At 47.5% G+C, this 19,306-nt stretch overlaps 1 protein-coding gene across 1 annotated transcript; it reads left to right on the top strand.

Moving 5' to 3' along the window:
• The first annotated feature begins 1,246 nt into the window (after positions 1–1,246).
• Positions 1,247–6,953, top strand: LOC133365309 (7-alpha-hydroxycholest-4-en-3-one 12-alpha-hydroxylase-like). The gene has a single exon (XM_061586998.1). The coding sequence runs from the start codon at positions 1,315–1,317 to the stop codon at positions 2,845–2,847; it is 1,533 nt and encodes a 510-aa protein (XP_061442982.1). The 5' UTR covers positions 1,247–1,314; the 3' UTR covers positions 2,848–6,953.
• The last annotated feature ends 12,353 nt before the right edge of the window (positions 6,954–19,306 follow it).

Genomic DNA, 19,306 nt, shown 5'->3' on the forward strand with positions numbered 1-19,306 from the left:
TGTTAAATTTCTATACCGCCCGACTAGCATAGCTCTCTGGGCGGTGTACAACAGAGAAATAATACAACAAAGAAATATAAATATACACAGTATATAAGTAGCCAAACAATAATAATAAACAACAAACTAATGAAAACATCTCAATAAATATACAATTAAGCAATCCCCACACACTTCACAACAGTGTCTAACAAAAATATGCTGTAGTCCAAATAACAGCAAAAATGAATCTCCAAAATTAAATCTTGACCCCAAAAACAACTAACCCCAGTAGTCTATAGACATCCCGAGCAGCAGGTTCACGCGCACATGCACACACACACACACACGATCTCTGGCCCCTTCAGCAGTTGCTGTTTTTGTAGCTGGAGAGAGACAGGGCCCCACCCTTCCAGGCCAGGTGGAAATTAACCAGAAATGCAGGGAGCAGGTCTTGCAGAAACTCACAGGTAGATGGTCTCTGGCCCCTTCAGCAGTTGCTGTTTTTGTAGCTGGAGAGAGACAGGGCCCCACCCTTCCAGGCCAGGTGGAAATTAGCCAGAAATGCAGGGAGCAGGTCTTGCAGAAACTCACACAGGTAGATGGTCTCTGGCCCCTTCAGCAGTTGCTGTTTTTGTAGCTGGAGAGAGACAGGGCCCCACCCTTCCAGGCCAGGTGAAAATTAGCCAGAAATGCAGTGAGCAGGTCTTGCAGAAACTCACACAGGTAGATGGTCTCTGGCCCCTTCAGCAATTGCTGTTTTTGTAGCTGGAGAGAGACAGGGCCCCACCCTTCCAGGTCAGGTGGAAATCAGCCAGAAATGCAGGGAGCAGGTCTTGCAGAAACTCACACAGGTAGATGGTCTCTGGCCCCTTCAGCAGTTGCTGTTTTTGTAGCTGGAGAGAGACAGGGCCCCACCCTTCCAGGCCAGGTGGAAATTAGCCAGAAATGCAGGGAGCAGGTCTTGCAGAAACTCACACAGGTAGATGGTCTTTGGCCCCTTCAGCAGTTGCTGCTTTTGTAGCTGGAGAGAGACAGGGCCCCTATTTAAAAAGTTATGAACCACAGCTAGAATTGAAAACACACTTTCGTCCTCCCTCCTCCCACCACTGTTAATTATTTCTCATGGTTTTCTGTCATGAACCTGGTATGTGTTTACATAAGGCATACTGGAGGCTCTTTCAGTGGAAACAAATTAACCTTTCACAAGAGCTAACCTCAGCTATCTCTTCTTGCTGGCTCCACTTTCATGCATTATCTGATTAGATAAGCAGCTTGTTATAAGAACTTGTTCTTCATACGCTGACTTGTGGTGCTTTTCTGTCACAGAGAGAGATGGCTTTCTGGGTGCCAGTCCTGTGTGCTGTCCTAGCATGCATATTGGGGGGGCTCTATCTGGTGGGGGCGTTCCGCAAGAGGAGATCCAAAGAGCCTCCTTTAGATAAAGGGCTCATTCCATGGATAGGACATGGGATACAGTTCAGGAACAATAGCTTAGACTTCTTGCAAACAATGCGCAAGAAGCATGGGGATATTTTCACAGTATTGCTTGGAGGACACTATTTCACCTTTGTGATGGACCCACTCTCTTTTGGAGCTATAGTGAAGGCAGCAAGAAACAAACTGAATTTCACTGCATATGCATCAGAACTTGTGGTTCAAGTGTTTGGGTTTCACCCTTCGGAAGAGACGCATAAGATAGTAGAGACGTCGAGCACAAAACACCTCAAGGGGAATGGTCTAGTGCTGATGACCCAGGCCATGTTGGACAGTTTGCATAAGGTGATGCCTCATAGCTTGGGCTCAGCAGAAGGACGGAAGTCCTGGCAACAAGATGGATTGTTCCACTTTAGCTACAACATGGTCTTCAGGGCTGGATATCTAGCTTTGTTTGGAAATGGACCAAGTAAAGCTGAAAAGGACAAAGAGAGTGCTGGAAGGTGTGACCTGACTGAAACTGAAGGTGTATTTGTAGACTTCCGCAAATACGACAAACTCTTCCCACGTTTAGCTTTTTCCATGCTGTCTCATGCAGAGGGAAAAGAAGCCGAGTCTCTGAAGAGACATTTCTGGAACATCATGTCTGTGAAGCACGTATCTGAGAAGGACAACATCAGTACTTGGGTAACTGACCAGCAACAGCAGCTAGCGGAGACCGGGATGCCTGAAAACATGCGGGATCGCTTCATGTTTCTGCTCCTCTGGGCAGCTCAGGGTAACACCGGCCCAGCCTCCTTTTGGATTCTTGCGCACCTGATGAAAAATCCCAAGGCAATGGATGAGGTGAGAAAAGAAGTGGACAGAACGTTGAAAGAATCTGGTCAGGAAGTGAAGGCGGGCAGTGCAGCACTTAATGTTACCAAGGAGATGTTAGAGAAAGCCCCTGTCTTGGATAGCGCTGTGAAAGAGACTTTGAGAATGGCATCAGCACCTCTGCTGATCAGGGCTGTGATGGAGGATATGGAAATCAAGATGAACGACGGAACAGAATATGCTCTGCGCAAAGGGGACAGAGTTGGAGTTTTCCCCTATTTGTCAGCACATCTGGATCCAGAAATCCACCCTGATCCCCATGCTTTCAAATATGACAGGTTCCTCAGCCTAGATGGCATGAAAAAAGAATTCTATAAGAATGGTGAAAAGGTGAAATACTTCACCATGCCTTGGGGTGCGGGGACGTCCATGTGCCCCGGACGTTACTTTGCTGTCAATGAGATTAAGCTCTTTGTCTTCCTAGTGCTCACATACTATGAGATGGAGCTGGTGAACAAGGACGACGAAGTCCCTCCAATAGACCAGAGCCGCTATGGGTTTGGCGTGATGCAGCCCACCCATGATATCCAGGTTAGGTATAGACTACTCCACTGAAGGGGCGGGCAGGGAGAGCCACCTGTGTCCTGTGTGTTTTCAAGTCAGAATATCTTTGTGGAGAAACTAAGTTTAAAAAGTAATCAGTTGTATGTTTCTGTATGCAGAGAAAAACAGTGGGAGAGAGTGATGTTTGCACTGTAAGGTGTGGTATGAGCCTTTCAGCTTACACATTTTATATTGCCATTGTTGTGGAATGAAGTGATGATTGGGGGCTTCTAACTTTTTGTTCATTTCTTTAACATTTAGGCTGCATGTACACCATACATTTAAAGCACATGGCTTCTCTCAAAGAATCCTGGGAACTGTAGCTCACCCCTCACAGAGCTGCAATTCCCAGCACCCTTAATAAAGTGCAGTCATGTGCTTTAAATGTATGGTGTACTTGTGTAAACAGCCTTAGGCAGTTCTACTGATAAATGTTAGAAGAGAATATTGCTCCACTTTCACGTGTAGAGGCAGGGCCTGGACCAGGTATGACTGGGCCCTTGGGCACCGACACCCCCTCCTGATGCAGGTGGAGTGGGCTTAAGTAGGCCCACCTCACTTACCTTTGGCATCAATGCGCGCACACGTCTGCCGTCACCCAACCTGGTGGCGGGGCCATGGGCCCCTCAGGCATGCCCCTGTCGCTATCTTGGGTGATGGCAGCCAAGTGTGCACCGACACAGCAATGCGGGAGGTAGGTGGGACAGGCCTATTTAAGCCTGCACTGGGGGAGGGATGTTGCCTGGGAGGGTACAGCTTCTGCTCTGCAATCCGCAGCAGCGTTGGGTCATTGGCCATAAATCAACCAATGACCCGATGCCAGTGCAGACCTCAGAGCAGGAGCTGCACACTCCTAGCCTAAGGAGGGGCCTTTCCGGACTGCAGGGGCCCTTGGCCAGTGCCCAACCTGGCCACCCACTGGCACCAGGTCACATGCTCTCTTCCTAGCTTCCAGGTTACTTATCTAAGGCACCAAGCTCAGGCCTCCTTCTGCTGAACTGCAAAGCAAAGGGGGCAGAGATTTGCAGGGAAGAAGTGGTGGGCAGGGGTTGCTTAACACGTTTCCCACAAATATGCTTTCCTCTGCACCTCTTCCACCTGGTAAAACACGTTTAATCCTGGTTATAAGATTAAATGGCACAATGTCAAAGAGTCTGAGCTCTTCAAATCTCACCTCAGCTAAGTGGCTTTAGGCAAGCCAATATCTGTCTGGCCCTCCACCCAATCGGCAATTTGGGAATTGTAACATTAGAGTTACCTTATAGGGGTATTGTAAGGATTGCTGAGATTGGGAAGTGAAATACATGAAGTGACATTCAACAAATGCTAATTAATGCTATTTGTCATCCTCATCATCAGTTCAAAGAGAGGGATGTAAACATGTGCTTACGTCCTTCTAATTTCAGTAGAGAGTTATGTTTAATTCCCTTCATTTCAGATTTTTTAAAAAGATGAAAGGCCAGCCGTTGAGGTGCTGTGCTGGTGTTAAAACTCTTCAAAGGTTGTGCTTTCCTCCTACAGCACTAAAGGATGCCTCTTCCCTGTTCTCTTTTATGTGCCCCCCTGAGCATCACCCTCTGGGGTGCTGAGACCCAGAGCTATTTCAGGTGAGAAAATCTGACAGGGGCTACAAATGTATAAGGCCTTGACTGAGGAATGTCACCCCAGCGGAGGTGGTTTGTTCCGAAGGACAGTGGGGGTGGAGCTCCTCTAAAGCCCAGAGCTGAGAACCAGACACCCTCTGTCCCTCCCACCCCTTCTGCTCCAGGAGGACCCCTGCATGATCACTTGGCAGCAAGAGGGGTGTAGTCGTCCAGGGTCTCAGGGGTTCTAAGACCTCTTACTTTTTTGGAAGCAGGGTACCAGCAGGGTCTCTAGGTCCCTAGCATCCTATGAGCCAATCAGCTTGAAAGGGGAATGAGGTAGCCACTGAGAAGTGTCTCCTAACATGCTTCCTTGTCCTTTCCTGCTGATTGGAGCCAATCAGAGTGAAAGGAGGCGAGTCAGCCATTGAGAAGACCCTTCTCAATAGCTAACACTCTCCCCTTTCATGCTTATTGGCCCCTAGGGATGTCTGTTGCTGTGGGAGAAGGTACTAACAATGATCTCATTCTCAACCCAGATGCAAAAAAGGAGGGGGCATGGCTGTAGCTAACATGAAGGGACCCTGCACTTCTGAATTTGCCACTACACTACTGGGCAGCAACATGGATTGTCCTAACTTTGGAATTCTAAACAGACATTTGAATATTTTGCTCTTACCCACTGCATAGCACAGAGCATAGCAGATACACAGCTTGCAGGAAATTTCTTCCAGAACCCCCCCCCCAAAAAAAAACAACAACAATGGGATGGGAAGGAATAAGCTGAAGCTGAACCCTGACAAAACCGAGGTACTGTTTGTGGGAGACAAGGGAAGGCTGGGGGATGTGGACCTGGTGCTCAATGGGGTACGATTGTCCCTGGAAGACCAGGTCCGCAGCCTGGGGGTCATTCTTGACTCCCAGCTGTCCATGGAGGCTCAAGTCTCGGCTGTGAGCCGGGCAGCGCTGTATCAACTCCATCTGATATGGAGGCTGCGCCCCTACCTTCCCAACCATCTGCTCCCACCGGTGGTACATGCCCTGGTCACCTCTCGCCTAGACTACTGTAATGCGCTCTACGTGGGGTTACCCTTGAAAACGGTCTGGAAGCTGCAACTGGTACAGAATGCGGCGGCTCGTCTGATTAAAGGCAGCCGCCGGCAAGATCACATCACTCCAGTGCTGAAGGAGTTGCACTGGCTACCGGTTGTTTACTGGGCCCAATTCAAGGTGTTGGTTTTGACATTTAAAACCCTACACGGTTTTAGCCCAGTCTATCTGAAGGAGCGCCTCCAGCATCGTCAGGGATGCCACTCAACAAGATCAGCCTCAGAAGACCTTCTCTCGATCCCACCGGTTAAAACAGCTAGACTGGTGAGGACTAGAGAGAGGGCTTTTTCAATAGTGGCCCCCACCCTGTGGAACTCTCTCCCAAATGATCTCCGCCATGCCCCTTCTATGATGAGCTTCCGCCGGGCCTTGAAGACCTGGCTCTTCAGGCAGGCTTTTGGAGTGGGTTAGGTTTTTACTGTTATGGTTTTAAATTTTAACGTTTTAATGTATTGTTTTTTATCTTGTACGTCGCCCAGAGTGGCTGGACAACCAGCCAGATGGGCGACTAATAAATTTAATAAATAAATAAATAAACAAGCAAGCACACACAAATACAGACATGCTCTTTTACTGTTTCTCCCCCTTGACATCTGAAATGGTCAAAAACGTTGGTATGTAGTAGATTTCTTACCCACCCTTTATCATGAGGCACCAGGGTGGGTTACAAGTAGGATTGCCAGGCTCAGGGCTTGAGACTGATCCTGTATCTTTAGGAGAAGAGAAAGTCAGCCAAGTTCAGGTGTTCTTGCAACACTGTAATGAGAAAAACCACAAGGTGAAATTCTCCCTTCCCCCTGCACAACTTTTAAAGATACAGAAAACCTCTTGGTTGCCAGGCCCAACCTCCACGAGATCTTCTGTATCTTTAAAAGTTGTGCAGGGGGAAGGGAGAATTCCACCTTGTGGTTTTTCCCATTACGGTGTTGCAAGAACACCTGCACTTGGCTGACTTTCTCTTCTCCTAAAGACACAGGATCAGTCTCAGGCCCTGAACCTGGCAAGCCAAGTTACAACAATTTAAAAATACGATTTTATTACAGTCACAAGAGTAGGGTGGGCTCTACAATATATATCAGGTGTCAAAGGCCAGGGGAAAGAGGAGTGTCGTCAGCATCTGATGGAAACTACATAATGAAGGTGTCAGATGCACTTCTCTCTGAGTGTGGGGAAATCCCATAGCTTAGGGGCTGCTATAGAGAATGCCCTCTCCCAGGCTGCAACCCCACAAATTTCCGTCGGAGGCGGAAGTACCAATAGGGCCCCTTCTGCCAATCTTAACACCCAGGAGGGTCTGTAGGGAAGGAGGCGGACATTCAGATATTTGCAGCCTACTTCAGTGTTAGGGCTTTAAAATGTCTATAGCATCTTATATTCATCATTTTACCGTCTGATCTATGCATAATAAACTGTATCCAAAAAAAATCTGCCTCATCTTGTGTTTATCATTTGTTTTATTCACTCGTGTATGAATAAAACATGCCGGGATAACATGGAAGAAAGTTCAAGGAGACAGACCTTTGAACTTCATCAGCAGAATTGCACAGGCAATGGTTGGCAGCAACAGCACCAGGACTCTGCCCTCCTGTTCTTGATGCATTTAAAAGAACACACGTTGACTTCTGTGAAATGGAACATTCTCTGTCTCTCTCTCTCTTACTTTCTTTGCATGTCTGGAAACGCAGAGTTCTCAGGGAGCTAAGGCCATCGTTGCCCACAGCTGCTTCTGGCTGCCAGCCTTTTGAAGCAATGCAAAAACCTGCAAAACCTGTGTGGTCAGGGGAAGCCACGGGAAGAAAAGAATAAGCACACATACTGTGAGCAATCACTCTCTGAAAGAAGTGCCAGTCCCCCAGAGGTAGGCATGGGATGCCATTTGTAGGGCTGGGCACATCCCTGCTGGCAATGAGTGCTCTCCTGCACATGGTGGTTCTCGTAAGGCTCCCCAAAATCTCGTGAGGCCTCACGAGGGCCAAGAAAGGGGCAAGTCAGGAAAGCTTATTTAAGGCCTCATCCCTCTTCTGGCCGGCCTCTTTGTCTTCGAGCCAGCTTTCAGACGGACGTCTAGGAGAGGATAGAGGAAGAGCCCTTTTCAGCCATATGGAAAATCTTGAAAGTATGAATCATAGAATAGAATCATAGAATAGTAGAGTTGGAAAGGGCCTATAAGGCCATCAAGTCCAACCCCCTGCTCAATGCAGGAATCCAAATCAAAGCATTCTCGACAGATGGCTGTTCTTTCAGTCTCTTCCCATAGGACTTTGTTTCCAGTCCCCTGATCATCCTTGTTGCCCTCCTCTGAACCTGTTCAAGTTTGTCTGCACCCTTTTTGAAGTGCGGAGACCAGAACTGGATGCAGTATTCAAGATGAAGCCTAACCAGTGCTGAATAGAGGGGAACTAATACTTCACGCAATTTGGAAACTATACTTCTGTTAATGCAACCTAATATAGCATTTGCCTTTTTTGCAGCCACATCACACTGTTGGCTCATATGCAGTTTGTGATCAATGAAAATTGCAAGATTCTTCTCACATCTTATAACTGTGCATTTGGTTTCTTTTTCTTAAATGTAGAACTTTGCATTTATCCCTGTTGAATTTCATTCTGTTGTTTTCAGCCCAATGTTCCAGCCTATCAAGGTCCCTTTGAATTTTGTTTCTGTCTTCCATATTAGCTATGCCCCCCAATTTTGTATCATGTGCAAATTTGATAAGCATGCTCTGTACCTCCTCATCCAAGTCGTTAACAAAAATGTTGAAGAGCACTGGGCCCAGGACCAAGGCCTGTGGTACCCCACTTGTTACTTCCACCCAATTTGAGAAGGAACCATTGATAAGCACTCTTTGAGTACGATTCTGGAGCCAACTATGGATCCACCTGATAGTTGTTCCATCCAGCCCACATTTAGCTAGCTTTCTAATCAGAATATTATGGGGCACTTTGTCACAAGCTTTGCTGAAGTCGAGCTATATTATGTCCACAGCATTCCCACAGTCTACAAGGGAGGTTACGCGATCAAAAAATGAGATGAAATTAGTTTGGCAGGATTTGTTCTTCATAAATCCATGTTGGCTCTTAGTAATCACTGCATTGCTTTCAAGGTGCTTACAGATTGACTGCTTGATAATCTGCTCCAGAGTTTTTCCAGGGATTGATGTTAGGCTGACTGGTCTGTAGTTCCCCAGTTCCTCCTGTTTGCCCTTTTTGAAGATAGGGACAACGTTAGCTCTCCTCCAGTCATCTGGCACTTCACCGGTCCTCCATGATTTTGCAAAGATAATAGAGAGCGGTTCTGAGAGTTCTTTGGCCAATTCCTTTAATACTCTAGGATGCAGTTTATCGGGCCCTGGAGATCTGGACTCGTTCAAAGTGATTAGGTATTCCTTGACCATTTGTCTATCAATCTCAAGCTCCAATCCTGCCCCTTCTACTTCATGTTTCCCGGGAGGGTCAAAGACCCATGTTTGGGAGAAGACTGAGCCAAAGTAGGAATTAAACACCCAGGAAATGTGCAACAGCAGCTCGTAAACCCGATCCCACCCCCCACTCATAAGGCAGCTATTGGGGGAGGAGGGCTAGGCCTGTAGCCGCCACCACTAAGTGTCCTGCTACAACACCCTCCAATGCACCTGATAATGCCACTGTTTGGAATGTGCTAATGGGGATGTGTGAGGCAATGGGGCTATGCACGCCCAGTCAGCAATCCCAAGCACCTATTGTGCAAGAGGTTCTTCTGCAGTCATGCTTGCTGCTGTGTCCGCACCTGTTGCAACCGAAGCGTCAACACCAAAAGAGAAGGGAAGGCGCCGATCTTCACCACTCAGACGTCACTGCTGCAGGCAAGTCCATCAGACTCCAAAAGCAATGGATCCACAGATGAGTCATCCTCCTCCTCAGATGAGAATCCCCTCTCTGCAGGACCACCCTATTGGCAATCCAAGGAATCCATCCCAGGGTTACCTGGTTGGACCTGGTGCAGGAGGTGTGAACGTAATAGGTCAAGCCCCTCCCCTAGAGAGGTTTGGGGAGGCAACCTCAACACCTCTGCCTAGCCAGCAAAGGGCCCACTCATTAAGGATGAGGAATAACCCCCTCCTCCCTGGATTACATTTGTCCCACAGGCTGTGCAAAAAGATTCTGGGCAGCCATTTCTCACTCCTCAGGCTGGATGGAAAGGATGGCCGCCTGGGTTCCAGGCCCAGAAGAAGCCAGAGCCATCATGCGGAGCAAACCTTTGACAATTGGGCTCAGGGCAGGCATGGATTATCCATTAGGCTTAGTAGGCTGAAGCCTAGGGGCCCGGAGCTATTGGGGGCTCGTGATCCACGGAAGCAGGACAGGAGCCGCGGATTGCGGGACAAGAGCTTCCGAACCACCCACCATCCCCCCGCTTCACTTACCTTTTTCTCCGCTGTTTTTTGCGGTTTGCCATCAATCAAGATGGCGGCCGAGGTTTCCCTAAGGGACTGAAGCCTCTGCCGCCATCTTGGTTGATGGCACGCATGCATGCTACACATTGCACATTAATCCGATGTCAGTGTGGCAGTGAATCTCCAGGTTTTAGTTTGGATTAAAACCCAGAGTGGAGCCACTGCCCCACTGACATTAGAGCAACCATTCTCCATTGGTTACATTTAAAAGTTAACTTCTTGCGTGTACCCATCCCTGCGTTTTAAGAGTCCCCTCAGCTCAGTGTCCAAGAAAGCACCTGGCAAGTTTTCATTCATCCACAATTTGTCTTACCCTAGGGGTGCTTCAGTCAATTATTGGTTTGGCCCGTTCTGAACCCTTCAGTGTTCAGCTAGTTAGGGCCTGTGGTCTGCGCACTGTCATGGCAAACATGCAGTCAGCATTTTGCTTTTTATGTGTCCACCTTCAGGACTTCAACCTGTTCAGCTTTAAATTTACAGTGCATGGTATTGTCAGCTCTACACTGCGTCAGCAGTGCCGGTGGGGGCTGGAATTCCTGGGTGGTTGGCAGGGAAACAAAGTCCTTAGCCAGCAGTCCGGCCATAAATCTGCCAGGTCTAGGAGGAGGGGAGCTGATAAGGGCCAGGCTTGTCCAAAGCGTACTTGCCGAGTCAGGAGTCCAGAAGCGAGGTCAGTAGAGGTCCGGGATCAAGTGCCAAGGGGACAGACCAAAAGAGGTTGCAAGGAAACTAGGAACACACAAGCCACACCTGACATTGCAGTCAGCAACAAGCTGCAGCCAAGGTGTGCCTTATAAAGAGCAGGGTTGACAGCAGGTGTGAGCCCTTAGCATTTGGGCCTTAAGGAGATAGGCCTGCCCCTTTTCTGCCTGATCTTCTGCTGTCTACGTTCTGCAGCTGAGGGGGAGAAGGAGCTGGATTCTCAGGAGGCTCCTCCGTGTCTCCTTCTGAGTCTGCTGCTCCTGGGTCTGCTGCTGTTACTCCCGAGTCATCCTCATCTGAGGAGTCCTCTGACGGGGCCATGACAGGTATGTGGACAAGGCGGGATGTTCCATCACATGCACTGCCTATGAGATATTCAGCATATTCCTGGAATGGATAGTATGCAATACCTGTTCGCCAGGTCTCCGGTTTTCTGCCGGAGTCTCCGGCAAAAAGGGGCCGTCTCCGGCCTCCGGCCATATTTCCTTTGAAGAGGCTAATCTCCGGCTTTTGAGAGTCTCCGTGAGCCACGCATGTGTGATTGACGCTGTGGCTGGCCGGCTTCCCGCCCTTTCTCATTGAGGGCGGGACTGTAAGTGGAGAGACAGGAGGAGGACCAGAGCACCTCGTCGTTTCCAGCAGAGGGGGTAAGAAGGCCTCTCTGTCGCAGGCGTCTGTTAGGCCTCTGGGGTAAGCAGGCCGCTTGAGAGAGAGAGAGGCAGGCATGCAGGCAGGCAGGCAGGCAGGCATTGCCTGCCTGGGGTTTGCCTGCCTGCCTGGGGTTTGCCTGCCTGCCTGGGGTTTGCCTGCCTGCCTGGGGTTTGCCTGCCTGCCTGGGGTTTGCCTGCCTGCCTGGGGTTTGCCTGCCTGCCTGCCTGCCTGCCTGGGGTTTGCCTGCCTGCCTGCCTGCCTGCCTGGGGTTTGCCTGCCTGCCTGCCTGCCTGGGGTTTGCCTGCCTGCCTGCCTGCCTGGGGTTTGCCTGCCTGCCTGCCTGCCTGGGGTTTGCCTGCCTGCCTGCCTGCCTGGGGTTTGCCTGCCTGCCTGCCTGCCTGGGGTTTGCCTGCCTGGGGTTTGCCTGCCTGCCTGCCTGCCTGGCGTTTGCCTGCCTGGCTGCCTGGCTGCCTGCCTGGCTGCCTGCCTGCCTGCCTGGGGTTTGCCTGCCTGCCTGCCTGGGGTTTGCCTGCCTGCCTGCCTGCCTGGGGTTTGCCTGCCTCACTGCCTGGGGTTTGCCTGCCTACCTGGGGTTTGCCTGCCTGCCTGCCTGCCTGGGGTTTGCCTGCCTGCCTGGGGTTTGCCTACCTGCCTGGGGTTTGCCTGCCTGGCTGCCTGCCTGCCTGGGGTTTGCCTGCCTGGCTGCAGGAGTAGGCTGCACTGAGTTCAATGGAACTTACTCCCAAATAAGTGGGTATTGGATTTTAGCCTTAATATCCCTCTCATTATCAACCTGGAAGAAAAATTTGGAAAAGATCTGTGATACTCTTTCCAGCCTAGGGGGCAATGCTGCAGTAGTATCATGACTTCAGGTACTGCCTGCTTCCACTGGTCTTAGAGGCAGCATGGTGACGTCTGCAGCTTCTACAAAAGATGTGGGTATTGCACATTAGTTTTCAAGCCACAGCTCTGATCTGGTCTACACATATCATAAATTTAGGAGTAGAATTCTGAGGTGATAGAATAGTCTGTATAAGTTTAGACTGCAGGTGGAAGGGGCGGGAATCAAATTTTCTAATTCACCTAGAATACCAGCACTGTAGAGAACAGATGAAGACAGCAGCTTTCTCTCTGAAACATAATTGCAAGGATGATTTTTACACAGGGAGAGCATTCTTAAATGGCATTTTCTACCCATAGATTTAGATGGTATAGTCTTTTCTATGATTACAGACTTCTATCTCCTGGTGCAGTGTATTGTTGTTGTTACGTGCCTTCAAGTTAATTGACTTATGGCGACGCTATGAATCAGTGACCTCCAAGAGCATCTGTCATGAACCACCCTGTTCAGATCTTGTAAGTTCAGGTCTGGGGCTTCCTTTATGGAATCAATCCATCTCTTGTTTGGCCTTCCTCTTTTTCTATTCCCTTCTGTTTTTCACAGCATTATTGTCTTTTCTAGTGAATCATGTCTTCTCATGATGTGTCCAAAGTATGATAACCTCAGTTTCATCATTTTAGCTTCTAGTGATAGTTCTGGTTTAATTTGTTCCAACACCCAATTATTTGTCTTTTTTGCAGTCCATGGTATCCACAAAGCTCTCCTCCAACACCACATTTATCTTGCTGTAGATAGCCAGGATGAGGTCCAGAACATCCAAGAAGCATGCACAGCAGGATCTTGGTAGGCATGCCTTTATGGAATCATATGGCTTCCTTTATGGAATCAATCCATGTCTTGTTTGGCCTTCCTCTTTTTCTGCTCCCTGCTATTTTCCCAAGCATTAGTATCTTTTATAAAAGATTATTCTTATTTTGTATAATCTTTTATAAGACGTTTCATCTTGATGCAATTAAAAACCATTCAATTGCTTCAGCAGGCAAAAAAGTCATTAAGTGGTCTGCCAAGACCCACAGCAATGTTCAAGTAGTGGTGGTGGTGAATTTGCAAATCCCTGGTCTATCGCCTTGCTGTCTGGTTGTGAGCTTACAGGATGCGTTTGACTGGCCAGGGTTGGATGCTGAGTTTGAAGAACATAAGGACAGCCCTACTGGATCAGCCAAAGGCCCATTTAGTCCAGTGCCTTGTTTACACAGTGACCACCTAGATGCCTGTGGGAAGCCCACAAGCAGGACCCGAGTGCAGCAGCGCTGTCCCCACTTGTGATTCCCAGCAAATGGTACACAGAGCCATATAGCTTGTGATATGAAGGGCCTTTACTCTGATTCAACAGGGCTCCTCCAGCAGCATTGTGGCATACTTGTGTGCAGGGCTGGATTACCCACTAGGCCCCTGCATTAGTGCCTGTGAAACTCCTACAGGTCTACAAGAAAGTTTGGGTTCTACAAAATAAGTTAATTAATGCAAATTATTGTGTGATGTAGCAGGAATAATTTCCCTAAAGGTGTTTAACTGTGACCTGGCAGACCAGGGTTCGAATCCTCACACAGCCATGAAGCTCACTGGGTGACCTTGGGCCAGTCACTGCCTCTCGGACTCAGAGGAAGGCAATAGTAAACCACCTCTGTCTGAATACTGCTTACCATGAAGACCCTATCTGGGATCAACTTGAAAGCAGTCCATTTCCATTTTGCATCACCCTAAGCTTGTGAGAAAGAATGACCTTGTCACTTCAGATGGACCTAGGAACACCCTATTTTAGGTAAGATTTCTATTTTAATCTCCAGAGAATTTTTTTTGAATGGTATGCTCCAAGCAACTATGGTTGATACAATGTATTGTGTTTAATGATGTCACTAGGTCCCGCCCCGTGACGTCACTAGGTCCCGCCCCGTGATGTCACCAAGGCCCGCCCTGTGACATCACTAGGGCCCGCCCCCATTTTCTCAGGTTTTTGGATGGTTCCGACCTGGCAACAATTACTGAGACAAATGTTGGGAATTTTTGTAGCATTCCGGCTTTGACCAGCGAGCTGGAGATTCCACTAGACCACAAGATCACCTACCCATAAGGTCAGACCTACAGTCCCAGCCCATTGCATCAGGCAGTATAGCCTTTGGTGTTCACTTTGAATGTTGGTGGTATGCCCCCAAATGGCTAGCTGGATGGGCTACCTTGGGCATTAAGAAAGATCTGACCTTCCTGGTGATTTCCCCCATTCTGGTTGCTGTTCACCTGTGCTGGGAGGAATTCTGGAATAAAACGGTAGGATTTTGGTGCAATAACCAGGCTGTAGTGAGAGTCATCCATAGGAACCTTCCCCCTTGGAATGGGTGATATGTCTGATACAGGCCTTTGTCTTGGAATGCCTGAAGCAAACACCTTTTTCAGCAACAACATAGCCGACTGTTGAAGTGTGTGCGTTGTTGCATGAAAACAGCATACGTTACATTGGAGTTAAGTTGAGCAATAAGCTTCACAGAGGCATTAATTCAGGTTAAGAGTCTTTTATTAAGACATTATGGCATAAGGCTTTAAAATCCCCCCCCTTAGGAGAGAAGTTCTCAGTTCAAAGACATTACACAGAAGACTCAGCTCAACACAGATAGCTGCTAGAACTCTCCCAGTCTATCTTGATGCTGCCATGACAACGGCCCTGACTTTCCGTTCCCAGACTGGGCAAAGACATAACTTCTCTTAGCTGTAGGTTTCCACACTTTCAGACTTGATGGAAAACAAAACACTCAGTGACAGTATAGTTCAATGGTCAACAATCCCCCCTTTTTCCCATCACGTCTGTAATTCATTACACCAATAACAATAATACATTTCTACAATACACCTTACAATACAGTTTACATTTCAGTACAGTTCAGAACATCTCTGTACATCTAGCTAACACTTTATTCAATCAAACTTTGGCTGAACACAAGTCAAATATAACGTTTCAGGATCCATTTCAACCAGTTTGTGCATTCCAGGACTGGATACCACCCCCACTGTGAATTTTTCAGGCGGTTTCCCTATATTTGATCTTGTAGAACATCTTAAAGGCACTAGAGCTTCTGCTCTCTCAGCCCCCCCATCTGTGCTTGTGCTTGGCACAGCCTGCGCAGAAGATTCCATTTCCTCAGCCTTACATTTCTTTGATCTACGTTTCCCACAAATGATCTCATTTAACTCATCCCTGAGAGGAATTTGTGTGCCTTCCACTTTAATGTCAAGATCTGGCTTAAATGATTGTTCTTGTGTGTCATCTGACCCTGTAAGAACAACTGTTTCCCTTTGATCCCAAGGTTTTTCTGAGACTTTAATGCTTCTGCTCAGAATTAACTGCTGTGTTTCTGGACACCAAACTCTGAAATATGCATTCTGAAATCCCAAAACAAAACCTTGCTGTGCCCTCAGTGCCAGCTTGCCCCTCCTTTTTCCCTGTGGAATGTGGATCCAGCATCTTGCCCCGAATTTTTGAATGTGTTGTATTTTTGGTTTTCTGCCAGTGATTTTCTCATAAGGAGACATTCCAAGTGCACTGTGTAATACCCTGTTGTGAATATAATTCGCATAAAGAATTGCTTCTGCCCAGAAAGAATTCCCTAAACTGCAATCCATCAGCATGGCTCTCATTGCTTCCTGAAGCACCCTATTTTTTCTCTCAGCAGACCCGTTGGAAAACGGGCTAAAAGAAGCTGTGAAAGTCTGGCGTATTCCCTTACTCTCGAGGAAGTCACTCAATACTTTGCTTGTGAATTCCCCCCCCTGGTCTGCGTGTATTGCTTTCACAGTAACGCCATGTTGAGTTTCAATTCTCTTAATGAACAGTTTCAGCTTCTGCTCAGCTTCACTTTTACGCTTTAACAGAAAAACATTAGTGTATCTTGAAAAATCATCCACCAGTACCATGAAGAATCTTGCACCTCCGCGTGAAACATTTATTGGCCCTGATAAATCAACATGAACTAGCTGGTAGGGAGCTGTTGTGGTTCTTTCAGCCTCCCGGTTAATTGGTGCAATAGTCATTTTAGCTTTATGACAAGAATCACAATCCATTAACTGTCCACAATCCTTCAACTTCATGTTTTCACTATGCATTGGGGTTTTCTTAATCGTGTCAAGGTTTGCATGCCCCAGCCTTTGATGCCATTCATGGACGCAGCCCTGATGTACCTGTGCCTCAGCGTTTAACACAGCACACCCTGTTTGACTGCTCTTTATTACAAACTGTGAATCATTAAGGCTTCCCTGCAAACACACTTGATCTCCCCTCATTACATAACATTTGTCTTTGTGGAACAATACAGAAAAATCACAACTCACCAGTTTTCTGACTGACAATATGTTATGAGCCAATTCTGGAACAAACAAACATTCTGACATTATTCCAAGTTTATAAAATCTCACCAGTCCTCGGGCCTCCACAATTTTCTGCGATCCATCCGCTAGTTGCACAAAGTCCTGCACGTCTTCTGAAGCATAAAACAAACTTCTGTCTTTAATTAATATATGGCTCACCCCTCTGTCAACAATCCAGTCAACAGGTCCTAAATCTTGAGACTTCTGTTTACAAACAAAGTTCACACTGCCCTGCTTCAAGCCTCCGTCCCTGGAGTTTCGCTTGATTGCACAGTCTTTTTGAAGATGTCCACGAGCCCCACAGGCATAACAAAACTTCAGCCTTTGATGCTCTTGCTTGTTTTCCTGTCTGCTGCTGCTTTCTTCTTTCAGCTTGGTTCTTTGCTTTTCCTCAGCACTTTTCGCCTCTTGTCTCCGCTGCCATTCCTGGGACAGTTTTTCCTCAATAAACGCAACGTTCAAACCTCCATCAGGCATGGCTTCGAAAGCCATGACCATATTATTCCAAGTCCCATCGAGCGAAGCCAGGATCAAATAGGTCTTCTGAAGTTCAGAGTGTTCGACGCCTCGGTCTGTCAGCTCAGCAAATAAACGTCTGAATTCCGTGAGATGCTCACTCATTTCGCACTCACCCGTGAAGCGCATCTGGTAAAGCTTCCATGCCAAACACAATCTAGATCCCGCAGTCTGTTGCACATGTAGAGCCTCCAACACGTCCCACATCTGTTTGGTGTTTGTAACATCTCTCACATGTAGCAGTTGAGAGTCAGATAGAGCCAGAAGTATAAAAGCCTGTGCCTTCTGATCTCTACGCGTCCAGGCCGCAGTCAGTACCGCCGGAGTGGGTCCATCTATTGTGTCCCATAAATCCTCTTTTATCAGCAAAGCCCGCATCCTCGGCTTCCAGCTGCCATAATTCTTTTCTGTCAATCTTTCCATTGGCATGCCTCCCCCAGACAGGTTTACAGCCATTTTGCTCACCTCTGTCTGGTACAATCGATCAATCTGCCCTCTGGATCTCCGTCTGCCGTTCAGACCAGCAACTTACTCCTGTTTTACTCTTGTGTAACGCGCTGTGGATCTGGGCCCATAACCCTGTTGAAGTGTGTGCATTGTTGCGTGAAAACAGCATACGTTACGTTGGAGTTAAGTTGAGCAATAAGCTTCACAAAGGCATTAATTCAGGTTAAGATTCTTTTATTAAGACCTAATAAGACATTATGGCATAAGGCTTTAAAATCCCCCCCTTAGGAGAGAAGTTCTCAGTTCAAAGACATTACACAGAAGACTCAGCTCAACACAGATAGCTGCTAGAACTCTCCCAGTCTATCTTGATGCTGCCATGACAACGGCCTTGACTTTCCGTTCCCAGACTGGGCAAAGACATAACTTCTCTTAGCTGTAGGTTTCCACACTTTCAGGCTTGATGGAAAACAAAACACTCAGTGACAGTATAGTTCAATTTCTTGCTTTCAGAAGGAGAGGTGTCAGACCTCAGCACTGGGGCAGTGCACAAGCCAGAACCGTTCCCACAAGCACTGTGGTGTTAGGAATGAAGCACCAACACATGTAACAAGTAACCTGAGCCAGTTGGGGGCAATAGACAGAAAGGCAACCTCCTCTTCCCTCTGCTGATTCCTTCTTTAAAGTAACTTTATTGATTGTTCTCTCAGGACTTTGTTCCCCCCCCCACCCTCCTCCTGTTCTCTGTTCTCAGTGAGATAGAGAGCGCTCCCTGAGGGGCAAGCCTTATGGCTGCATCCACATCTATGACTTAATTCCTTATAACAACAACAACAATCTTTATTGTGTAGTCTACAGACCATTGCAAACAACCCACTTACAGAACAAGTATGGACATTTTAACAAACAAAGTATAGACTTTAAAACTAAAAAATGTAAACAGTTCAATAAAATCAAGACCTAGGCCTAGTCAGGTATTTCCGGGCCTCCATGGCCTGATTCAGAAATTTGGCCACTTGTATTGTGATTTCTTTATCAGAGCCCTGGAGGAGGGTTGATACAAGTGCACTCGTGGAGCGACCTGGGAAGGCTTGAAGAATAGGAATTAAAAGGTCACTTCTAGCACCATCATAAAATCTACAATTAAAAAGGACATGAGAAACCGTCTCCACCTCAGACATGTCGCAAGGGCAATACCTATGAATCCTCGGGATCTTATCATACCTGCCCTCTAAGAGTTTAGAGGGTAAAGCATCGAAGCGAGCCAGTGAGAAGGCCCTTCTATACTTGGGGACAGAAAGCCAGCATAGGTAGCGCATCCCTTCTTTACTAGGGGAGTCTGCCAAACCCAATGTGCGGGGGCAGCAGGGGCCAGAGGCTGCAGCAAGGAGCTCTCGGTTGTCAATGTCAACTAGTCGCTGTTTCACCGTTGCCTTGGCCCCGTTGAGTTCCATTTCAAGCAGGTCTACAGGGAAAAGACCTACCGAAGCAATTTTCACCAATACCAATTTGGACCAGGATGTATTAGACGAATCACTTAAAATCTGTCTCACATATGACTCTTGGGTAAGCGTAAAAGAACCCCGAAGTCAATAATGAATAGTATAGAGCCATGCTAGACAGTTTATGGAATTTAAACCAGCTTCCAACATAAGAGTAGCCCCAGAAACACATCTGGGCACACCAAGGATAGATCTTTTGCCGCCACACAAGGAAGACTCGTGACACAAGATTGGAATAATGTTATATTTATTAAATATAACATACTAAATCCAA

The sequence above is a fragment of the Rhineura floridana genome, chromosome 10 (assembly GCF_030035675.1).
Source record: "Rhineura floridana isolate rRhiFlo1 chromosome 10, rRhiFlo1.hap2, whole genome shotgun sequence".
NCBI lineage: Eukaryota > Metazoa > Chordata > Lepidosauria > Squamata > Rhineuridae > Rhineura > Rhineura floridana.

Bases quoted from the DNA above. Each gene is read 5' to 3' on its own strand.
- LOC133365309 (XM_061586998.1), top strand. From the start codon at position 1,315: ATGGCTTTCTGGGTGCCAGTCCTGTGTGCTGTCCTAGCATGCATATTG.